Source organism: Salmo salar, chromosome ssa13 (assembly GCF_905237065.1).
Source record: "Salmo salar chromosome ssa13, Ssal_v3.1, whole genome shotgun sequence".
NCBI lineage: Eukaryota > Metazoa > Chordata > Actinopteri > Salmoniformes > Salmonidae > Salmo > Salmo salar.
The window spans coordinates 43,819,929-43,843,365 of NC_059454.1; the positions used below are offsets into that span (position 1 = coordinate 43,819,929).

General features: G+C 41.2%; 1 protein-coding gene across 3 annotated transcripts in view; it reads right to left on the reverse strand.

Annotated features, from left to right (window-relative positions):
- Positions 1-23,437, reverse strand: part of stat6 (signal transducer and activator of transcription 6, interleukin-4 induced) — a 55,523-nt gene that overhangs the window by 14,324 nt on the left and 17,762 nt on the right. For all 3 annotated transcript variants that reach the window (XM_014135764.2, XM_014135763.2, XM_014135765.2), the window contains 8 exons: positions 20,942-21,084; positions 20,668-20,812; positions 17,773-17,856; positions 17,238-17,427; positions 10,602-10,711; positions 10,110-10,258; positions 5,182-5,298; positions 3,905-4,081 (listed from right to left, as the gene is read on the reverse strand). In XM_014135764.2, the coding sequence (XP_013991239.1) occupies positions 3,905-4,081; positions 5,182-5,298; positions 10,110-10,258; positions 10,602-10,711; positions 17,238-17,427; positions 17,773-17,856; positions 20,668-20,812; positions 20,942-21,072 (1,103 nt within the window). In that variant the 5' untranslated portion in view covers positions 21,073-21,084. The remainder of the gene's footprint in view (positions 1-3,904; positions 4,082-5,181; positions 5,299-10,109; positions 10,259-10,601; positions 10,712-17,237; positions 17,428-17,772; positions 17,857-20,667; positions 20,813-20,941; positions 21,085-23,437) is intronic.

Below are 23,437 nucleotides of genomic sequence, written 5' to 3' on the forward strand. Positions count from 1 at the left end.
TTAGTTGTTTATTAGGCTATACAGTGCATTCGGAAAGTATTCAGACCCCTTGACTTTTTCCACATTTTGTTAAGTTACAGCCTTATTCTAAAATGGATTAAATCCCCCCCCTCATCAACCTACACATAATACCCCATAATGACAAAGCTAAAAAAAGCTTTGGATTTTTTTAAAAACAATTAGATATTAAATGAAAACAGATATATCACATTTACATAAGTATTCAGACCCCATAGTTGGGAAGAGATTTGCGATGTACCGATTCCACGGCACATGGTGTATGAACTGACACGGAAAACGACGATTATACAAAATTCTTGCAACCAATAGAATGTTATATATATGGTGGATACAATCTTCCCAGCTCTGCAGATTTTGCTGTGAGGAGGCAGAGTCATTAGATCATTTATTTTGGTATTGTCCATATGTAGCTCGTTTTTGGTCACAGGTCCGAGAATGGCTGAAGAATTGCAACATTTACCTGGCGCTAATGCTGCTGATAGCAATAGTGGGTGATTTGAAAAGTCATAGTCAATCGATCAATAATATAATAGTTATTTTAGCAAAAAAATTTCTTTAATTTACAATCTGTAGAAACTATGAGAATAGAAAGGTTCAATACTTTTGTGAAGCATCACAGCACAGTTGAAAAATATATGGCAAATAGAAATCCAATATGGATGGTGTTAAGAGATAGATGGGAGGGGTTGAATGTAGCTGAAGGGTGGGTTGAATAAAACAAGATAACAAATGTAAAACATACAGGGACAGTAAAATGTATATAGGTTCAGAACTTTTTTGAAATAGCACAATTACAAATATATGGCAAATAGAAATCAAACTGGATGGACATGAGAAATAGAGGAAGGCCTGGACTAAAAACAAACAAAATATAACTATTGTAAAATAGATTGTGTCTGAAATGTATATAGTATGTATAAACTGGAAGTAGAAGCCAAAGTGTTATTGTTTATCAGTATACTCCATACGGGGGAGGGGTAGTAGGGTTTGCGGGGAATAATAAAGGCAAATATATTCTAAAAATATATGTATATTCAGTTGAAGTCGGAATTTTACATACACTTAGGTTGGAGTCAATAAAACTTGTTTTTCAACCACTCCAAAAATGTATTGTTAACAAACTATAGTTATGGCAAGTCAGTTAGGACATCTATTTTGTGCATGACACAAGTAATTTTTCCAACAACTGTTTACAGACAGATTATTTCACTTATAGTTCGCTGTATCACAATTCCAGTGGGTCAGAAGTTTACATACACTAAGTTGACTGTGCCTTTAAACAGCTTGGAAAATTGATGTCATGATGTCATGGCTTTAGAAGCTTCTGATAGGCTAATTGACATAATTTGAGTCAATTAAAGGTGTACCTGTGGATGTATTTCAAGGTCTACCTTCAAACTCAGTGCCTCTTTGCTTGACATCATGGGAAAATCAAAAGAAATCAGCCAATACCTCAGAAAAAAAAAATGGTAGACCTCCACAAGTCTGGTTCATCCTTGGGAGCAATTTCCAAACGCCTGAAGGTACCACAAGCCTACCCATTGTTAGCTTAAGATTTTGAAGATAACTAAACGGATCCGATTGAATGAAGTGATCTACAACAGTGCTTTGGTCCATGATGCTTTATGCTAGAAACAAGGAAAGATGTGACTCCAATGTATATAGGGATATCATTATTTAGTTTCTTTGACATTCAGAGGCTGATCTAGAACCTTTTATAGCTGAGGAGACAAGAAATTGACTTTGCTTGGGAAGTAAACTAATTCTGTCACTATCAATTGATTAAGCTATTTGGAACAGTTTCTAAAACGGCATATCTAAGGCTCTGGTCTGTCCAAGAAGAGTGTAAATGGTCGACATGTTCTCTGCTATCCACTTTGTTTTAATTCTTATTTTGGGTATAGGGGACGGTCACTTGTTTTCTTTTAAGCATTCCGGGAGGGTTAAAGTAAAATATATTTTGCTGAAGGGAGGGTCATCCATTTTCATTCCAGAGGTGTCCGCTTTTCTCCACATAACCCTTATTATAAGTAACTTTAACTCTCTAATCAGACTGAGAGAAGACTCTTTTTTTGGGCCATCTTGTCATGGGTTTACAATCTTTTATGCATTCTAAGTGACTGAGTGGGCTAAGAGTAAACAAGTAATAGAAGAAGACAAATGTTACTAGACAAATATGTAAACAAAGAAATAGCCAATATTAAATTAGTTTGAGGAAGTTAATTTAACTTCCTCAATCCAAAATCAATCCAATCCAAAAATGATGTAGACTACTAAACGACATTTGGCAGGAGCTTTTGACCAATTCAACTCTATAGCTTTTCTCTACCTTCTGATCACCAACCATGTCACGGGCATTCCTGGGTCCGGGACAACAATGCTTCATGTCTCATACAGTGGGTATGTGTTACACAGTGGATGGAAATAGATGTAATTGTGATTATTTTTTTTTATCATTGATCTACACAAAATACTCCATAATGTCAAAGTAAAAAGTGAATTCAAATTTTTTTTTCTTACAAATGAAATAAAAATAGTCGTTGCATAAGTATTCCCCCCTTTCTTTAGGCCAGCCTAAATTTCACACATGAGTAAAATGTGGCTTAACAAATCACATAAGTTGCATGGACTCACTCTGTGTGAAATAATAGGGGTTGACATGATTTTTGAATGACTAACTCTTTCACTGTCCCCCATAGATACAACATACATAAGGTCTCTCAGAAAAGAAGAATACAAATATACAGAATAAAAATATTCCGAAACATGCATACTGTTTGCAACAAGGCACTAAAGTAATACTGAGAAAAAATTTAAAAACACAACAGAGGAATACACTTTTTGGCCTAAATGTAAAACGTTAAATTTGGGGCAAATCCAACATAACACGTCACTGAGTAACTGCCTCCTTATTTTCAAGCAGGGTGATGGCTGCATCATGGTATGGGTATGCTTGACATCGGCAAAGACTGGGGAGTTTTTTAGGATAAAAATAAATGGGATGGAGCTAAGCACAGGCACAATACTAGAGGAAAACCTGCTTCAATTTGCTTTAAGCCAGACACTGGGAGAGGAATTCACCTTTCAGCAGGACAATAACCTACAACACAAGGCCAAATCTACATTGGACTTGCTTACCAAGAAGACATTGAATGTTCCTGAGTGGTCAAGTTACAATTATGATTTAAATCTGCTTGAAAATCTATGGAAAGACCCCTACACCTTGACAGAGCTTGAGAAATGTGCAAATATCGCACAATCCAGGTGTGCAAAGCTCTTAGAGACTTACCCAAGAAGTCTCCCAGCTCTAATCGCCGCTAAAGGTGTTTCTAACCTGTATTGACTTAGGGGGTGAATACTTATTTAATCAAGGTAAATAAGTGTTTTATTTTTCCTCCACCTGAGTATGTTCTGTAAATCATGGACAAAAAGGTAGCCTAGCGGTTAAAAGCGTTGGGCCAGTATCCGGAAGTTTGTTGGTTTGAATCTCAGAGCCGACAAGGTGAAAATGTGCCCTTGAGCAAAGCACTTAACCCTAATTGCTCCTGTAAGTTGCTTTGGATAAGAGCGTCTGCTAAATGACTCCAATGTGAAAAAAAATAAGACAATTAAATCCATTTTAATCCCACTTTGTAACACAATAAAATGTGAAGTAATCCACGGGGTGAATATTTATGATACCCACTGTAGTTCAGCAAGACAGTAGTGATGCAAACTTAAACATCCACCACAGTGTTTTTCACCATCCGGTTCGTTGATGGAAGCAGTCCTCAACCTCACAGGAAGAAGGACCATAACGTACTGGTCCCAACACAAAAAAAGACTGTAGCTTGCCTGTCCCCGGTACAAAAAAGGTTGAGAAGTACTCCACTACATCACTGACCTGGGTACGCTGCCCAGCTGTCCGAGGTTCCTAGCCTGGGCCTCAGTGATGATCTGGGCCTTGAAGAGGACTGGTTTCCCGGGTGCCACCTTCTCCCCCAGCAGGTAGCGCACCGTGGTGGAGAACTTAGACTGGGTCTTAATCACCTGGGGAGGCTGCTTGTCCACCATCAGGGAGCTGCAACCATACAAATAGAGTTAGTAGAATGATCAATGGGTCTGTGATGTGTGGACTGCTAGCCATAATGTCCCCCCACCAGAGAGCAGGAGAGGAAACATGACTTAGTCAAATGAGTCAGTAGTGTGCTGGTATGTCCGCACTACTAAAGGTTTTTAAAGGAATGGGGTACTTGTCTGGGGAAACATTGTCGATTCTGAGCATTTCCTGAAAAAGGGAAAATAACACCCAAACATGATATGACCAGCAACAACAATATGACCCAGGCATAACACTAGAAAGGCCCTCTCACTGCCCAAACTGGTTGAATCAACATTGTTTTCAAGTCATTTCAACAACAAAAAAATCTATGTGACAACATTGAATAAACATGGAAAACTGAGTGAATTTACAAAAAGTCATCAATGTAAAGGAATTTAGTGTGTTTTTTTTTATCCAACTTTTATATATTTGTTGATTGCACGTAGAATTCACGTTAGTTGCCAACTCAATCAAATGTAAATCAAAACTAGATGCTGAACCTACATCTGTGTCCAGTGGGCTGGCTGACTGGCAGGTCATAAAGGGAGGGACAACGTTAAGTCAACTGGGTTCCAGTAGGGCCTACAAAAACGTTTTGTTTGGTTTTCAAACTGAAGACATTTCAGTGAAGGCAAATTTGTTTTCTAATACATAATACCACGACATTAACGAATGAGATCACGATCAAACATATCAAGAAAACACAAAACTGTATTTTAATAAGCCTACAGTTTGGGTTGAAAGCACAGTCAATGAGGGATGAGGGACTAAGATAAGCTTTTACTGTCTGTTTCCACAGAAATTTGATTTGCGTCTTTAAAACTCCATACAGGACATATACTTTCTCATGGACAGACTACGTAAACATGAATGGTACCAAATAAAACACGATTTTAGTTCTGGGTTAACCAAGATTACAGGACAATACACATACAAAACATAGAGGACAGGGGATTTCCTAGGGGACTATGCAAGTGAACATAGAACTAACAGCATTCCCTATATAGTGCACTAGTATTTAAACCGGTCTTATTGGCTCTGGTCATAAGCAGCACACTATTATAGGTAACACAACCGACCTCTGGATTAGAGTTTGCAGCAGACGTCCCAGTCTCTCTTGCAGCTCTGGGATTGGTTCCCCGGCCAGCATCACTTCCTGTCTCAACTTCCCGTTCACCCCCAGGAGTTGTTCACACCTCAAAGAGGAAGAGATAGGGTGTTAAATTCATCAGAGAGAAGGGGGAGGGAGAGTGATAGGGGGAAGGGAGAGAGAGAGAAAGAGAGATGTAAAACACCAAATAATGCATGCAGAGCAGAATTAGGCCGATACCCTCTAATTATCAAAATCCAGAAAAGAGCCGTTAAATTATATAACCACCTAAAAGGAAGCAATTCACAAATCTTCCATAACAAAGCCATCAAAGAGCCAGAGAGATGAACCTGGAGAAGCGTCCCCTAAGCAAGCTGGTCCTGGGGCTCTGTTCACAAACACAAACAGACCCCACAGAGCCCCAGGACAGCAACACAATTAGACCCAACCAAATCATGAGAAAACAAAAAGATAATTACTTGACACATTGGAAAGAATTAACAAAAAATGTAGCAAACTAGAATGCTATTTGGCCCCTAGACAGAGAGTACACAGTGGCAGATCATTTGACCACTGTGACTGACCCAAATTTAAGGAGAGCTTTGACTATGTACAGACTCAGTGAGCATAGCCTTGCTATTGAGAAAGGCCGCCGTAGGCTGTCATAAGGTGAATGCACCAATTTGTAAGTCGCTCTGGATAAGAGCGTCTGCTAAATGACGTAAATGTAAATGTAGGCAGACCTGGCTCTCAAGAGAAGACAGGCTATGTGCACACTGCCCACAAAATGAGGTGAAAACTGAGCTGCACTTCCTAACCTCCTGCCAAATGTATGACCATATTAGAGACACATATTTCCCTCAGATTACACAGATCCTCAAAGAATTCAAAAACAAACCCAATTTTGATAAACTCTCATATCTACTAGGTGAAATACCACAATGTGCAATAACAGCAGCAATATTTGTGACCCGTTGCCACAAGAAAAGGGAAAAAAGTGAAGAACAAACACCATTGTAAATATAACCCATATTTATTTTCCCTTTTGTACTTGAATTATTTGCACATCGTTACAACACTGTATATAGACATAATATGACATTTGAAATGTCTTTATTCTTATAGAACTTCTGTGAGTGTAATGTTTACTGATCATTTCTATTGTTAAATTCACTTCTGTTTATTATCTACTTTGCTTTGACAATGTTAACATATGTTTCCCATGCCATTGAATTGAATTGAACTGAGAGAGGGGGGGGAGGGAGGGAGAGCGAGAGAGGGGGGGAATGGAGGTGGGGGGGGAGAAATGGCAGGTCACAAAACAATGTTACACTTCAAATCATACACCTGCAAACATATACAAATGTTGATGTGTGTCATAACTGATTAGACAAACCAGTCATTCACAGAGGATTAACCTTTACAGACAGTTTGCATAAAAAGGCTCAAATAGTCAAACACGACAATCTGAAACTTGAGAGTCTTCATTTGTATATGTGTTTACCAATAGGCTTTAGCTGTTTAATAGTCATTTGCCTAGAGAAGTTGTTTTATATGGATGGATGCAGTCGGGTATGCATGCGCAAGGAAGTGGGGGGGCGGGGACATGTGTCTCGGCGGCTGGGCATGTGTCTGCTTGTCCGTGCGTATGGACAGGGTAACATGGCTCCCCAGGTATCTGAACATCTTTGTGGTATGGTTGACTGTTTACAGGAAGCCTATGTGAGGAGAGCTCTATGTATATGAAGGGACGCTGTTGTAATGCATACAGTGGCAAGAAAAAGTATGTGGACCCCTTTGGAATTACCTGGATTTCTGGATAAATTGGTCATAGAATGTCATCTGATCTTCATCTAAGTCACAACAATAGACAAACACAGTGTGCTTAAACTAATAACACACAAATGATTGTATTGTTCTTGTCTATATTGAATAAATAATTTAAACATTCACAGTGTAGATTGGAAAAAGTATGTGAAATCCGAGGCTAATGACTTCTCCAAAAGCTAATTGGAGTCAGGTAACCTGGAGTTCAATCAATGAGACGAGATTGGAGATGTTGGTTAAAGTTACCCTGCCCTATAAAAAAAACACTCACAAAATTTGAGTTAGCTATTCACAAGAAGCAGAGCCTGATGTGAACCATACCTCGAACAGAGATCTCAGAAGACCTAAGATTAAGAATTGTTGACTTACATAAAGCTGGAAAGGGTTACAAAAGTATCTCTAAAAGCCTTGATGTTCATCAGTCCACGGTAAGACAAATTGTCTATAAATGGAGAATGTTCAGCACTGTTGCTACTCTCACTAGAAGTGGTCATCCTGCAAAGATGACTGCAAGAGCACAGTGCAGAATGCTCAATGAGGTTAAGAAGGATCCTGGAGTGTCAGCTAAAATGTACAGAAATCTCTGGAACATGCTAACATCTCTGTTGACGAGTCTACGATACATAAAACACTAAACAAGAATGGTGTTCATGGGAGGACACCACAGAAGAAGCCAATGCAAAGTTATTTACTTTAAGGAGCAGTTCTCTCTCTGTGGGTTTAACCCAAGAAGTTCTGGAAAATAGTTAAAGACCTGGAGAATATACCCAACCCCCCCTCATCACAGCTGCCCATGTCCCTTAATGTTGATGATATGGTTGTTACTGGCAAGGAGCACATGGCTGAGCTCTAATCACCAGTTCATTAAGTCAGGATTCCTATTTGACTCTACCATGCCCGTCCAACATTTCCTCATCTCCCACCCCTTCTAATGTGACTATCCCTGATGCTCCTCTCTCTTTTTCCCCTGCCCCGCTACAAAGTTTCTCCTTGCAGGCGATCACTGAGTCCGAGGTGCTAAAGGAGCTCCTTAAACTTGACCCCAAAAAAACATTTGGTTCAGATGGTTTAGACCTTTTGTTCTTTAAGGTTGCTGCCCCTATCATCGCCAAGCCTATCTTTGACCTTTTTAACCTGTCTCTCCTCTCTGGGGAGGTTCCCATTGCTTGGAAGGTAGCCACAGTGCATCCTTTATTTAAAGCCACAGTGCATCCTTTATTTGCCCTGTTTATCAAAAGTGTTGGAAAAACGTGTCAATAATCAACTAACTGGCTTTCTAGATGTCTATAGTATCCTCTCTGGTATGCAATCTGGTTTCCTCTCAGGTTATGGATGTGTCACTGCAACCTTAAAGGTCCTAAATGATGTCACCATTGCCCTTGATTCTAAGCAATGTTGTGCTGCTATTTTTATTGACTTGGCCAAAGCTTTTGATACAGTAGACCATTCCATTCTTGTGGGCCGGCTAAGGAGTATTGATGTCTCTGACGGGTCTTTGGCCTGGTTTGCAAACTACCTCTCTCAAAGAGTGCAATGTATAAAGTCAGACAAGCTGCTGTCTCAGCCACTGCCTCTCACCAAGGGAGTACCCCAAGGCTCGATCGTAGGCCCCACGCTCTTCTCAATTTACATCAACAACATAGCTAAAGCAGTAGGTAGCTCTCTCATCCATTTATATGCAGATGATACAGTCGTATACTCAGCTGGCCCCTCTCTGGATTTTGTGTTAAACGCTCTACAACAAAGTGTTCTTAGTGTCCAACAAGCTTTCTCTGCCCTTAACCTTGTCTTGAACACCTCCAATATTTGATACATTATGAATATGGTATTCAGGTGAGGTTATCTATGAGATTATCGGTTTGGTAAGAAGAATGCCCCTTTCTCCACCGGTGTGATTACTATCTCTGAGAGTTTAGAGCTTGAGCTTGAGGTAGTCACCTCATACAAGTACTTGGGAGTATGGCTAGATGGTACACTGTCCTTCTCTCAGCACATATCAAAGCTGCAGGCTAAGGTTAAATCTAGACTTGGTTTCCTCTATCGTAATTACTCCTCTTTCATCAAAGCTGCCAAACTAACCCTGATTCAGATGACCATCCTACCCATGCTAGATTATGGAGACTTAATTTATAGATTGGCAGGTAAGGGTTCTCTCAAGCAGCTAGATGTTCTTTACCATTCAGCCATCAGATTTGCCACCAATGCTCCTTATAGGACACATCACTACACTCTATACTCCTCTGTAAACTGGTCATCTCTGTATACCCGTTGCAAGACCCACTGGTTGATGCTTATTTATAAAACCCTCTTAGGCCTCACTCCCCCCTATCTGAGATACCGACTGCAGCCATCATCCTCCACATACAACACCCATTCTGCCAGTCACATTCTGTTAAAGGTCCTAAAAGCACACACATCCCTGAGTCGCTCCTCTTTTCAGTTCGCTGCAGCTAGCGACTGGAACGAGCTGCAAAAAACACTCAAACTGGACGGTTTTGTCTCCATCTCTTCATTCAAAGACTCAATCATGGACACTGTTACTGACAGATGTGGCTGCTTTGCGGGATGTATTGTTGTCTCTACCTTCTTTCCCTGTGCTGTTGTCTGTGCCCAATAATTTTTGTACCATGTTTTGTGCTTCTACCATGTTGTGCTGCTGCCATGTTGTTGTCATGTTGTGTTGATACCATGCTGTGTTTTCATGTGTTGCTGCCATGCTATGTTGTCGTCTTAGGTCTCTCTTTATGTAGTGTTGTCTCTCGTCGTGATGTGTGTTTTGTCCTATATATTTTTTTTTAAATCTCAGCCTCCATCCCAGCAGGAGGCCTTTTGCCTTCTGGTAGGCCATCATTGTAAATAAGAATTTGTTCTCAACTGACTTGCCTAGTTAAATAAAGGTTAAATAGAAATAAATGATGTCTGAGTGTTGGAGTCTGTCTGTGTGTACATTTAAAAAACAAGAAAATAGTGCCGTCTGGTTTGCTTAATATAAGGAATTTTATGTACAGCATTTGCTTTTACTCAAGTATGACAAATTAATGTTTTCCACCACTGCACACACACACACACACACGCGTGCGCAGGCCTCACCACGTCTGCAGAGGGCTGAGGTTGTCATCGAAGGGGTGTCCAATAGTAGCTTGATGCTGTTCCCACCTCCAGGCTTTGATCCTGCTGATCAGACGAGACTGACACTTCTCCAGACTAGACACTGCCTCCTGGAGCAGCTGGACACGCTTCTGCAAACAGACACATGTGCACGCACGAACACACGTACGCACACATAGTTTAGCTCATAGAGAGAGAGTTATGCAGAGAAAGGCAAACAGTTTACAGTACTGGGAAACTCCGACCTCAGGGAGACAAACAGTTCATACAGGGAGAGGCAAACAAAACTAGTTTAGACGGCCCTCCGGCCATAGAGATCCACTTAGAGTATAGGTGTAGCAGGGTCATGTTCAGAAGGGCACACCGTAGCAAAATGTTTTAGACAACTTCAGGTATAGTCTCTCATGACAGACGTAACAATAGCAGGCTCACACGTGAGAACAACAATTGTGTGTGTGTTACGTAATAGCTTACCTTGGCTATGACTTGGCCATTGTACTCATGCTGTTTGATGTTAGTCTGGAGTTTGGTGACTTCTGAAATGCTGGAGTCCATCCCATTGGTCTGGGTCTGCTGGAGAGTGCCTGTCACCCAATTTAACATTTATTTATTTTATTGGGCCGTTTACACATGCAGCCAAATGTGGATAATTTTTCCACTAATTGGTCTTTTGACCAACCACATCAGATATTTTCACATCAGCTCTTTTCCAGAGCTGATCTGATTGGTCAAAAGACCAATTAGTGAAAAAATATCAGAATTTGCCATGCTGTGTAAACGCAGTCTAAGTAGCCTTGTCCCGAGCCAGAATGGCCCATAAGCCAGGAGCCTATCTCCTGTTTCTATAGCGTGAGGCAGCTGTACAAGTCAGGGGAGAACGACTGCCCCCTCTCACTGAAGCCAAGGAAGTTCAAGGACGACTGCGGTACTGCAGGCATTGTTAGCAGAAAACAGGATCCCCCATTATAGTGAATGGAGAAATTACTATCTTCGTGGTTAATCTTAGAGTAAAAAATAAATAAAAATTGAAGGCAATCATGGTACCAATAATTGCTTCTAACACACCAGATGTATGTCCTTGAACCAATTATTTGAAAATTGTGCACAGAAGAAGTTATAAGGATAATTTAGTTGCTAATGGCAGCCTGCAGTAACCCGGTCGGCCTTCAAATTGAGTTAATCAATGAGAGGGGGAAGCACTGAGCTAGCCTGCAACTTCACTTCCTGGAGAAGCTCAACTGTGCATGTTATGTCTCCATGAGACGCCATCTTAACCGACTTCATTTGGCTTAAATGCGCTATTGAGGAATTAATGGTGTCACTTGATCAATGGCTTTGTCCAATCATATATATAGTCATTGGTACTAGTACACCCCCTAAACAGGACGCTAGTCTGTCGCAGGGCCTTGGAGGAAAATAATGCACACTGGGCCTCATTTCAACTAGACACAGAATAAAATGGCTGTGTTTACACAGGCATCCCAATTTTGATCTTCTGCCCAATTATTGCTAAAAGATTTGATCTGACTGGTCAAAAGACCAATTATTGGCAAAAGATCACAATTGGGCTGCCTGTGTAAACACAGCCAAAGTCCTCCATGAGCTCACAAAGAGTTTCAGAACAGGAGTGAACAAGATCCCATGGACAGTGAGGGACCTGAGCCAAGATCAGCATTCCTACTCTGAGACACTTAATGAATGCTGGCCCAGCTTTCTGTTCCCAGTCTCTCAGCAACAGGGCGTTCCTTCCTATATTTTATGTCTGCTAAAGTCAGCAGGCAACATGTACTCTATGTATCCTGGGAGATATTCAAAAGCTAGTCAAAAGCTCTTTCTTTCCCTCTCTCTAAAGCACCTGCTGTCTTGACCTTTTAACTTTTTAGTGACGGGGCAGTATTCGGAAATTCGGATGAATGACGTGCCCAAATTAAACTGCCTACTACTCGGGCTCAGAACGTAGGATATGCATATTATTAGTAGATTTGGATAGAAAACACTCTGAAGTTTCTAAAACTGTTTGAATTATGTCTGTGAGTATAACAGAAATCATATGGCAGGCAAAAACCTGAGAAGAATCCAACCAGGAAGTGGTTTGTAGTTTTTCAAGACTGGGCCTATTCAGTATACGGTGACTTAGGGTTCATTTTGCACTTCCTAAGGCTTCCACTAGATGTCAACAGTCTTTAGAAAGTTGTTTGAGGCTTCTATGGTGAACAGAGAGCGAACAAAGGAAGTTGGAAGTTGTTGACTCAGGAAAGGACATGAGTTCATTGGCACGCTTTCACGTGAGGGGTAGCTGTGTTCCATTACATTTTTCAAGACATTGGAATCGTCCGGTTGGAATATTATTGAAGTTTTATGTTAAAAAGGCCCTAAAGATTGATGCTATACATCGTTTGACATGTTTCTACGAACGTAAATAGAACTTGTTTTGACTTTTCGTCGTGAAAGTTTCAGCGCGCTTCCTACATTTGGAGTAGCTTACTGAACGCGCTAACAAAGAGGACATAAATGATGGACTTTATTGAACAAAACAACATTTATTGTGGACCTGGGATTCCTAGGAGTGCATTCTGATGAAGATCATCAAAGGTAAGTGAATATTTATAATGCTATTTATGATTTTAGATGACTCCAAAATGGCGGGTATCTGTATTGCCTGCTGTTGTTTTCTGAGCGCAGTACTCAGATTATTGCAATGTGTGTGCTTTCCCCGTGAAGCTTTTTTGAAATCTGTCACAGCGGTTGCATTAAGGAGATGTTTATCTATAAATTATTTGAATAACAGTTTAATATTTTATCAACGTTTATGATGAGTATTTCTATAAACTGATGTGCTCATTCACCGGAAGTTTTCGGAGGAAAAGCATTTCTGAACATTACGGGCCAATGTAAAATGTTTTATTTTTTTATATAAATATGAACTTTATCGAGCAAAACATACATGTATTGTGTAACATGAAGCCCTATGAGTGCCATCTGATGAAGATCATCAAAGGTTAGTGCTTAATTTGAGCTGTATTTCTGTTTTTTGTGACGCCTGTCCTTGCTTGGAAAATGGCTGTGTGGCTTTTATTTTTTAGGCACTGTCCTAACATAATCTAATGTTTTGCTTTCGCCGTAAAGCCTTTTTGAAATCATACAATGTGGTTAAATTAAGGAGAAGTGTATCTTTAAAATGGTGTAAAATAGTAGTATGTTTGAGAAATTTGAATTATGAGATTTTTGATTCCTCTAGAGCAGTGGTTCCCAAACTTTTTATAGTCCCGTACCCTTTCAAACATTCAACCTCCAGCTGCGTACCACCTCTAGCACCAGGGTCAGCTCACTCTCAAATTGTGTTTTTTGCCATCATTGTAAGCCTGCCACACGCACACTAAACAATACATTTATTAAACATAAGAATGAGTGTGAGTTTGTCACAACCCGGCTCGTGGGAAGTGACAAAAAGCTCTTATAGGACAAGGGCACAAATAATAATATAATAATAAATAATTTTGCTCTTCATTTAGCCATCTTACATATAAAACCTGATTTGTTCATCAAAAATGGTGAATAACTCACCACAGGTTAATGAGAAGGGTGTGCTTGAAAGGATGCACATAACTCATGTTGGGTTGTATGTTGGGTTGTATTGGAGAGAGTCTCAGTCTTAAATAATTTTCCACACACAGTCTGTGCCTGTATTTAGTTTTCATGCTAGTGAGGGTCGAGAATCCACTATGGTTGCAAAGGGCATCAGTATCTGAAATGGGAGGCTACCGTCCCACCTGACCAACATCCAGTGAAAGTGCAGGGCGCCAAATTCAAACTACAGAATTGTACATATTTAACATTCTTGAAAATACACATGCAATATGTCAAAATAAAGCTTAACTTCTTGTTAATCCAGCCAGGGTGTCAGATTTCAAAAAGGCTTTACAGCGAAAGCAAACCATGTAATTATCTGAGGACAGCACCGTATCAAACAAACAAGACAATCATATTTCATTCCGCCAGGCGCGACACAAAACTCAGAAATAACGATATAATTCATGCCTTACTTTTGAAGAGCTTCTTCTGTTGGCACTCCAATATGTCCCATAAACATAACATATGGTCCTTTTGTGCGATTAATTCCGTCGTTATATCTCTAAAATGTCCATTTATTTGGCGCGTTTGATAGTATAGGGCTTGCCTGTCCTAGCCACTCGGTAGCTCACCATATAAGACGCTTCTAGCCCCTTCTTATTAATGGTATCTGTTGCTTTTATACATGTCTTACTACTCGAAAGTCGTCTTAATTCTCGCTCCAAAAACTCCAGTGGCTTATTTCTCAAATTGACATGTTTTGTTTCTAAATGTTTGCGCAAGAGTGAGGGTTTCCTGCGAGAGAGTAAAGGTTAATGTGATTGGATGTTAATTATTTGACTAGGCTACCTGTATTTGACATTGTGTTGTTATTTCGCTGAACACTAGATGGCTTAATTTTATTTTTGGCATTGAGAAAAAAACATCACCCAAATGTATATCCCCGTTGGAAAATCTAAATGGACTATTTGAAAATGTGAATCACATTTTTATTTGGCGTACCCCCGACGGCATTGGGAATCGTTTAGGAATAGCCGCTCTAGAGGTTCCTATCTCGTTTCCTGTCATTCTAGGGAGTTTTACTTAGCCAACATGCTTCTACATCTGCATTGCTTGCTCATTGGGGTTTTATGCTGGGTTCTGTATAAGCATCTGCTGATGTAAAAAGGGCTTTATAAATACATGTGATTGATCAAACCATGTTTGACTGTGGAAGACCCGTTTCATATGAATTGACTTAATCTTGACACCATAGGGATTACAAACAAACTCTGCTACATCAAGCTGCTTCTAGCATTGAACTGGAATAGAATGTGGTTGGCCAGGTTCTCAAACTAACAACAGTGAGGAATCTGGAATAGGAGTTGACCTTGGGGGTAAAACTAAATTCCTCAGAATAACTATGAACCACATACACTACATGACCAAAAGTATGTAGACACCTGCTCGGCAATAATCTCGTTCCAAAATCATGGGCATTAATATGTTGGTTGTCACTTTGCTGCTATAACAGCCTTCCACCCTTCTGGCAAGGCTTTCCACAAATTGTTGGAACATTGCTGCGGGGACTTGCTTGCATTCAGTCACAAGAGCATTTGTGAGGTTGGGCACTGATGTTAGGCGATTAGGCCTGGCTTGCAGTTGGCGTTCCAATTCATCCCAAAGTTGTTAGATGGGGTTGAGGTCAGGGTTCTGTGCAGGCCAGTCAAGTTTCTCCACACAGATCTTGACAAACCATTTCTGTATGGATCTCGCTTTGTGCATGGGGGCATTGTCATGCTGAAACAGGAAAGGGCCTTCCTCAAACTGTTTCCACAAAGTTGGAAGTGTAGAATAGTCTAGAATGTCATTGTATGCTGTAGCGTTAAGATTTCCTTTAACTGGAACAAAGAGGCCTAGCCTGAACCACAAAAAACAGCCCCAGGCCATTATTCCTCCTCCAACCACCAAACTGTACAGATGGCGCTATGCATTCGGGCAGGTACCCGGATTCGTCCGTCGGACTGCCAAATGGTGAAGCGTGATTCATCACTCCAGAAAACGCGTTTCCACTGCCCCAATGGCGGCAAGCTTTACACCACTCCAGCCGATGCTTGGCATTGCGCATGGTGATCTTAGGCTTGTGTGCGGCTGCTCAGCCATGGAAACCCATTTCATGAAGCTCCAGACAAATAGTTATTGTGCTGACGTTGCTTCCAGAGGCAATTTGGAACTCGGTAGTGAGCGTTGCAACCGAGGACAGACGATTTTTACGAGCTACACGCTTCAGCACTCGCTGGTCCCGTTCTGTGAGCTTGTGTGGCCTAACACTTTGCGGCTAAGCCGTTGTTGCTCCTAGATGTTTTCACTTCACAATAACAGCACTTACAGCTGACCGGTGAAGCTGTAGCAGGGCAGAAATTTGACAAACTATCTTGTTGGAAAGGTGGCATCCTATGACGGTGCAATGTTGAAAGTTACTGAGCTCTTCAATACGGGCCATTCTACTGTCAATGTTTGTCTATGTAGATTTCATGGCTGTGTGCTCGATTTTACTTAAATAGCCAAATCCCCTAATTTGAAGGGGTGTCCACATACATGTATTGTAGTTGACAAACTAGTCTGAGCATGAGTAATAATCCATACAGTATATTTAGGTTGTGTCCCAAATGGCAACTAACCTATTCCCTATACATAGTGCACAACTTTTTAACAGAGCCCATGGGCCCTGGTCAAAAGTAGTGCATTATATAAGGAATAGAGTGCCATATGGGGGCCAATTTTTCAGAGCACTTAACCCAGATCAAAGAAGTATGTTGTGTTAAATTCTGGACTCAATATACAGTCTTTTTGGACAAAAGTGTCTGCTGAGTGGCATATAGGGACGAATCCTAACGTCCACTATGGTCACATTTTACGTCACATCCCATAAAAGTCCATGCATGACTAAGGGGGAAATATTACTTAAAGACATGCTCCGGAAATTTAGCGAGAACTATTTTTTTAACTTGGGCTGAATGTGTCAATGTCTAGTTCATACATGCATAATCTATGAGCAGAATTACTGTTTTACCTCAATTAGCCACAAAATCCCTAGTTTAAAAGCGACTGTTTACTAGAAGCTGTGCGGCACCATTTTCCCTACATTTCCTCCCACATGGACCAGCCCACTAGCAATTCGAGTTCCAGCCAATGAGATTCAGAACCTCACCATTTAAGTGACAGCTAGCAAGATGAACAATGACGTGGTGCACATAATGTATGCATGCAGGACTGTCAGTCAATTTTTGATTAAAAACATCTACTAAATGGGGCAACTTTTGGCTCGTGAGCGCTACTTTCAGAACTACTGGCTAAAAAGTATACAAAAGTACCAGAGAATCTCTTTATCCCCAGCCATCTCACTCCCCGGAATGGATTCATAGTTCTGCCTCTCTCATAGCTATTTGCTATGCAAATGCTCAGCTCGAATTAGCATTGCGGCTAAGTGTGACATGTTTTGCTATGGGGAAATGCTAATGGTTCCCCGTCTTAGTAATACGTGTCTTTGGTATTTCTCACCCTGCATGGACTCATAGTTCTGCCTCTCCCAGTTGAGCTCCTCCTGCAGCTGGTGGATCTGCTGTCTGCAGTCCTGGATCTCAAGCACCTTGAGCACAAGCAGGTCCACGTCTCTGGTGGGGGGGGCTGCAGCCATGGAATCCTGGGCTGGGGGTTGAGAGAAGAGGGCTAGGGCCGGGATCTGGGTAGACTGTGGAGGGGGAAGACAAAGTATTAGAGGTGTGTCTGGTGGTGGGGGCAGGGCCCATGGGGTCCTGGGCTGGGTTGGGGCCAGGGGGAAGTGGCGTGAGGAGATTTGGGTAAACTATGGAGGAGAGGAGCGGACTGGTATTACCTATTATGCCCACATATTAAACATTCAAATGTTTTAAAAGTTAAATGTAAAAAAGTCAAATTTTTTACACGCAGCTTTCTTATCATATTAACAATCCAAAACATATTTTGTGTTGGAAGTGAACTTTTGTGGTTTCTGTGGCCCTCCTATGTGCCACAAAACTGTGTTGGCACGCTGAGCTAAAGGCTTTGTTACACTTACCGCTTGACTGAGCAGCTCTCTCTCCTTCCTCAGGACATCCCTGACTGTGAGTACCAGCTGGAAAGGTTGGGAGCGGAACATATTCTGGAAGGCAGGCAGAGTTCCCATCAACCACCAGACCATATCCACATAGTCAGGTCAGTTGATTCAATATAAGATAATATTACTGAGGTCAACATGTTCCCTCTGAGTACTGAGAACTGTTAGCCTGGTCCTAGATCTGTTTGTGCTATCTTGCTAACTCCATGTGTGACAATTCCATAAGGACTTGGCTAGAGAGTAGAAACAAACTGGCACCTAGGCTACTGAACTGTATGTTTTGAAACCTGTATTGTCAGTTTTTCTCTTTATAGTAAACAATGGTGAGAAGGCCATGTATAAGGCCCTGAGTGGGCCACTTCAGTACATTAGTGTGTGTGTGTGTGTGTGTGTGTGTGTGTGTGTGTGTGTGTGTGTGTGTATGTGTGTGTGTGTGTGTGTGTGTGTGTGTGTGTGTGTGTGTGTGTGTGTGTGTGTGTGTGTGTGTGTGTGTGTGTGTGTGTGTGTGTGTGTGTGTGTGCGTGACCAGGTTGACAAAATAGGAAAACAAGAACAATACTGAAAAGTAAATATGCTATTTTAGGTTTACGGTCAAATGCCCACACCAGTAGAAATCCACTATTTAGAGCTGAAAGACGATGGACGAAGATTACCCATGATGTTGCCAACAATTTAAGTCAACAAGTCATCGTTTTAGTCAAAGTATGATATACACTGTGTACAAAACATTAGGAACACCTGCTCTTTCCATGACATAGACTGACCAGGTGAATCCAGGTGAAAGCTATGATCCCTTATTGAGGTCACTTGTTAAATCCACTTTAATAAATGTAGACGAAGGGGAGGAGACAGGTTAAAGAAGGATTTTAAAGCCTTGAGACACACAGCTTCCCGTGTGTGTCAAGAATGGACCACAACTGTGGGAAGCATTGGCGTCAACATGGGCCAGCATCCCTGTGGAACGCTTTCGACACCTTGTAGAGTCCATGCCCTGACGAATTGAGGCTGTTCTGAGGGCAAATATTAGGAAGGTGTTCCTAATGTTTTGTACACTCAGTGTATTAGTGCTTGAAGTGACAAATCCGAAATGCCCACTTTGTACAAAACCATGAGCTAGATTAGGTTAGCAAGATAGTTAGCTAGCTAGATAAGGTTAGCATGCTAGCTAGCTACACTGACAGCTGTCAGTGCCCTATTTGTTGATGTTTATCAGCTCCATGTAGAGATTCCCACACCTAATTTGTGAATATGTATAAATAGCCTTCGTCCGCTGGTGGAACCTAAACATACATTTCATCTCTAGGACAGGAAATTGCTTTGAAATAGTGTCATCAACTTCCTCAGGGGCTAGGTTAGGGTTAGGTTTATCCCCACCACCGTCTTCAAAACAGTTTAGAATTGCATATCTGAAGAAGTACAGGCTATTGTTAATCACTCCCTGTTCACAGTCACTTTCCCCACTGCAGTAAAAACTGCTATGTGTCTGAAGAAAAGTAATCTAGATTCTTCAGCTGTTATACATTTTCGGTCACTCTCCAACCTTCTATTCTTAAGTACATTTCTGGAGAAATTGATTTTTAAACAGCGAAATTATTTTTTAAGCGCTAGCTGTATTTAAAAAAAAATCCTATCTGGTTTTTGTGCCCACCACAGCACAGACAGCCTTAGTTAAAGTGGTAAATGATCTTAGAGCAAACACAGATGCCAAACAGCTCTCTTGTACTCTTGGATTTAAGTGCTGCATTCGACACTGTTGACCATGATGTCCTTCTGGACTGACTGGAGAGGTGGGTTGGTCTCTCCGATCCAGCTCTAAATTTTGTTCAGGGCCTAAAGTATTTAACTGGTCAAGAGTTTGTCACCCTTGTTGAACATAACTCAGAGAAAATAGATATCACGTGGCGTTCCACAAGGTTCGATTTTGGGTCCGTTACGGTTCAGTTTATAAATGTTACAACTTGGCAGCGTTATCAGAAAGCACAGCATTGATTTTCACTGCTGCACAGAAAATACTCTTTACATTTATGTGTCATTTATTTTAGCTCCACGGATACATTTTTAGACTGTATTGATTTACAGTTTTGCTTTTTCTTTGTCCAAACAGAATTGACCTGTTCAAAACAACTAACACATAGCTCCCAACTGACACCAAATCAACTACCTCCATCAAAACATACAACTTGTTATCTAATGAAAAGTAATTTCAATCAATCGTTACATAATGGCCCAATAAATACTAACTACAACTATCAATATACCCTAACATGGTTAACCTTCTTTTATACAGTATGTCTGTGCCATTTGTTGGTACTATAATTATAGTATGACCTTAAAAGGCAAGTAAACACATTATCACATCATGGGCTGTATTAGTGTTTCCCAAAACAGTTTTTACCAAAGATGACCAATGCAGAAAGAATGTCACTCAATAGCATGAACATCCATAAACAAAAGGCTTTATTTGACCTTTTTCCATTTCAACTGAGGGCCCCTCTATCTCTCCTTTGTCCTTGCTCTCGGCCTCTTACTTGGCCCATTCTTGCAAACAGCAACTCAGAGGTGAACTCTTTTATGCCTGAATTAAGGACTGATTGCTGATCAAAAAATTGTGCGAAGAAGTTTTGCACATGTGCAAAAGAGGTTCACATTCATTCGAGTAATTTGAGATAAGACTGAGATTCTTATTGTTGGACAGAAAGAGAATCTGTCCGCACATTTTAATTTCCCGGTCAATAAAAAGAAAGCACTCAGTAAAAAATGTTGGGGTTAGGGAAAATAGGATTTTGAATGGGAATCCATTTTTACAAGTGTGTGTGTGTTTGGTGGAGAGGATAAGTGTGTGTGTATCTACTGTACCATGTTCCTGGAGATATGCTGCAGCCTCATCCTCTCCACCACGTTGGGGTTCTGCCCGGCTAGATTCTGTAGGCAGGATATGATCTGATCGAGCAGGGTCAGAGCCTGGGGCTCCTGGTCTACCTTCTCTGGTTCAAAGTCCTCCCTGGGGAAGAAAGACAGAAAGACAGAAAGACAGAAAGAAAGAAAGAAAGAAAGAAAGAGAGAGAGAGAGAGAGAGAGAGGTGTTTGTGTATCCACTTTCCCACTTTTATTTGTCAAAATTCAGACATACCATCTCTGCTCCTCGATCCAGTTGGCCAGGTAGCACCTGACGTCCATGGGAAAGGAGGGGGAGTAGAGCTCGTTGAGGGTCTGTGTGGCCAGATAGGGGATCAGCTGTTTCATCTGCGTCCACTGTGCCATGGTGAAGCAGAGCTGGAAGAGACAGGAATAAAGGACATTGAATTATGTAATATATCCATAAACATACAGGCTGCATCACAAATAGCACCCTATTCACTATATAGTGCACAATGTTTTACCAGATCCTTTGGCTCAAGTCATTCAAAGCCACATTGCTGTGTTATTAGCAGTTAATGTGTCAGCTAATGTAGCTTTGGTTGAATTCCATCTTAAACCAAAGGGAATAGTGAATACTTGAGATAAATCTGTGAATATAAATCCATCATAAAGAGGTCATTTTTTTTTAGAGAAGATTGACACGAGGTCAATGCATCATACAAACACCAAAACACCAGAGGGGTATACTACAAAGCAGGATCAGGATCGAGGATGTAGTCTTTACATTTTTGTTGAAAGATAAGCTTGAAATGGGCATGGTCTAATTGATTTAACAAAATATATATATATATATACAGTGGGGCAAAAAAGTATTTAGTCAGTCACCAATTGTGCTAGTTCTCCCACTTAAAAAGATGAGAGAGGCCTGTAATTTTCATCATAGGTACACGTCAACTATGACAGACAAAATGAGAAGAAAAAAAATCCAGAAAATCACATTGTAGGATTTTTTATGAATTTATTTGCAAATTATGGTGGAAAATAAGTATTTGGTCACCTACAAACAAGCAAGATTTCTGGCTCTCACAGACCTGTAACTTCTTCTTTAAGAGGCTCCTCTGTCCTCCACTCGTTACCTGTATTAATGGCACCTGTTTGAACTTGTTATCAGTATAAAAGACACCTGTCCACAACCTCAAACAGTCACACTCCAAACTCCACTATGGCCAAGACCAAAGAGCTGTCAAAGGACACCAGAAACAAAATTGTAGACCTGCACCAGGCTGGGAAGACTGAATCTGCAATAGGTAAGCAGCTTGGTTTGAAGAAATCAACTGTGGGAGCAATTATTAGGAAATGGAAGACATACAAGACCACTGATAATCTCCCTCGATCTGGGGCTCCACGCAAGATCTCACCCCGTGGGGTCAAAATGATCACAAGAACAGTGAGCAAAAATCCCAGAACCATACGGGGGGACCTAGTGAATGACCTGCAGAGAGCTGGGACCAAAGTAACAAAGCCTACCATCAGTAACACACTACGCCGCCAGGGACTCAAATCCTGCAGTGCCAGACGTGTCCCCCTGCTTAAGCCAGTACATGTCCAGGCCCGTCTGAAGTTTGCTAGAGAGCATTTGGATGATCCAGAAGAGGATTGGGAGAATGTCAGATGAAACCAAAATAGAACTTTTTTGTAAAAACTCAACTCGTCGTGTTTGGAGGACAAAGAATGCTGAGTTGCATCCAAAGAACACCATACCTACTGTGAAGCATGGGGGTGGAAACATCATGCTTTGGGGCTGTTTTTCTGCAAAGGGACCAGGATGACTGTCCGTGTAAAGGAAAGAATGAATGGGGCCATGTATCGTGAGATTTTGAGTGAAAAACTCCTTCCATCAGCAAGGGCATTGAAGATGAAACGTGGCTGGGTCTTTCAGCATGACAATGATCCCAAACACACCGCCCGGGCAACGAAGGAGTGGCTTCGTAAGAAGCATTTCAAGGTCCTGGAGAGGCCTAGCCAGTCTCCAGATCTCAACCCCATAGAAAATCTTTGGAGGGAGTTGAAAGTCCGTGTCGCCCAGCGACAGCCCCAAAACATCACTGCTCTAGAGGAGATCTGCATGGAGGAATGGGCCAAAATAGCTATAGTTATTTCTTGTTGCTTATCAAAGTTAGCTGGCTAACTCCTCGATTCTGCTTTGTAGTATACCCCTCAGAACAGTCACTTCCAGACATGTCAATTATTATCCTAACTCAGTAATAAAATAACATACAGTAAGTTCCCAACAGGACAGTGGAGGGACTGAGACAAATAAAATGATTCATCATTGTCCATCTAGTGTTATGTTAATAACGCAATGCCGTCACCCCTCAACAGATTAAAGCAACAAAAACGTTGCTATGAGAACTACAGAAGAAATGCAATGCAAATGCAAGACATGCCGAGCAGACAATACATGGCAGTAGGATAAACAGTACAAAACAAGACAGGGCAGTCGTGAGACTGATCCCCAATCTATTTTGTTCTGAGTGTTCTAAATCTGGAACACATGGAGGAGAGGCTTGCACAAGACATGAAGGCAGTAAAAGTCTGTGTGCAAAGTGAGGATATAGAGAGGGCCAAGTCCCCAACAAGACAATATAATGCCTGACCCCCAATCTATCTTGTTCTGGGTGTTCTGAACTCTGTTTAGGGGAGGACAGGAGAGGCTAGCACTTCCTGTGTTGTTTTTATCTTTGGCCCACAGGTGTAGCTATACTAG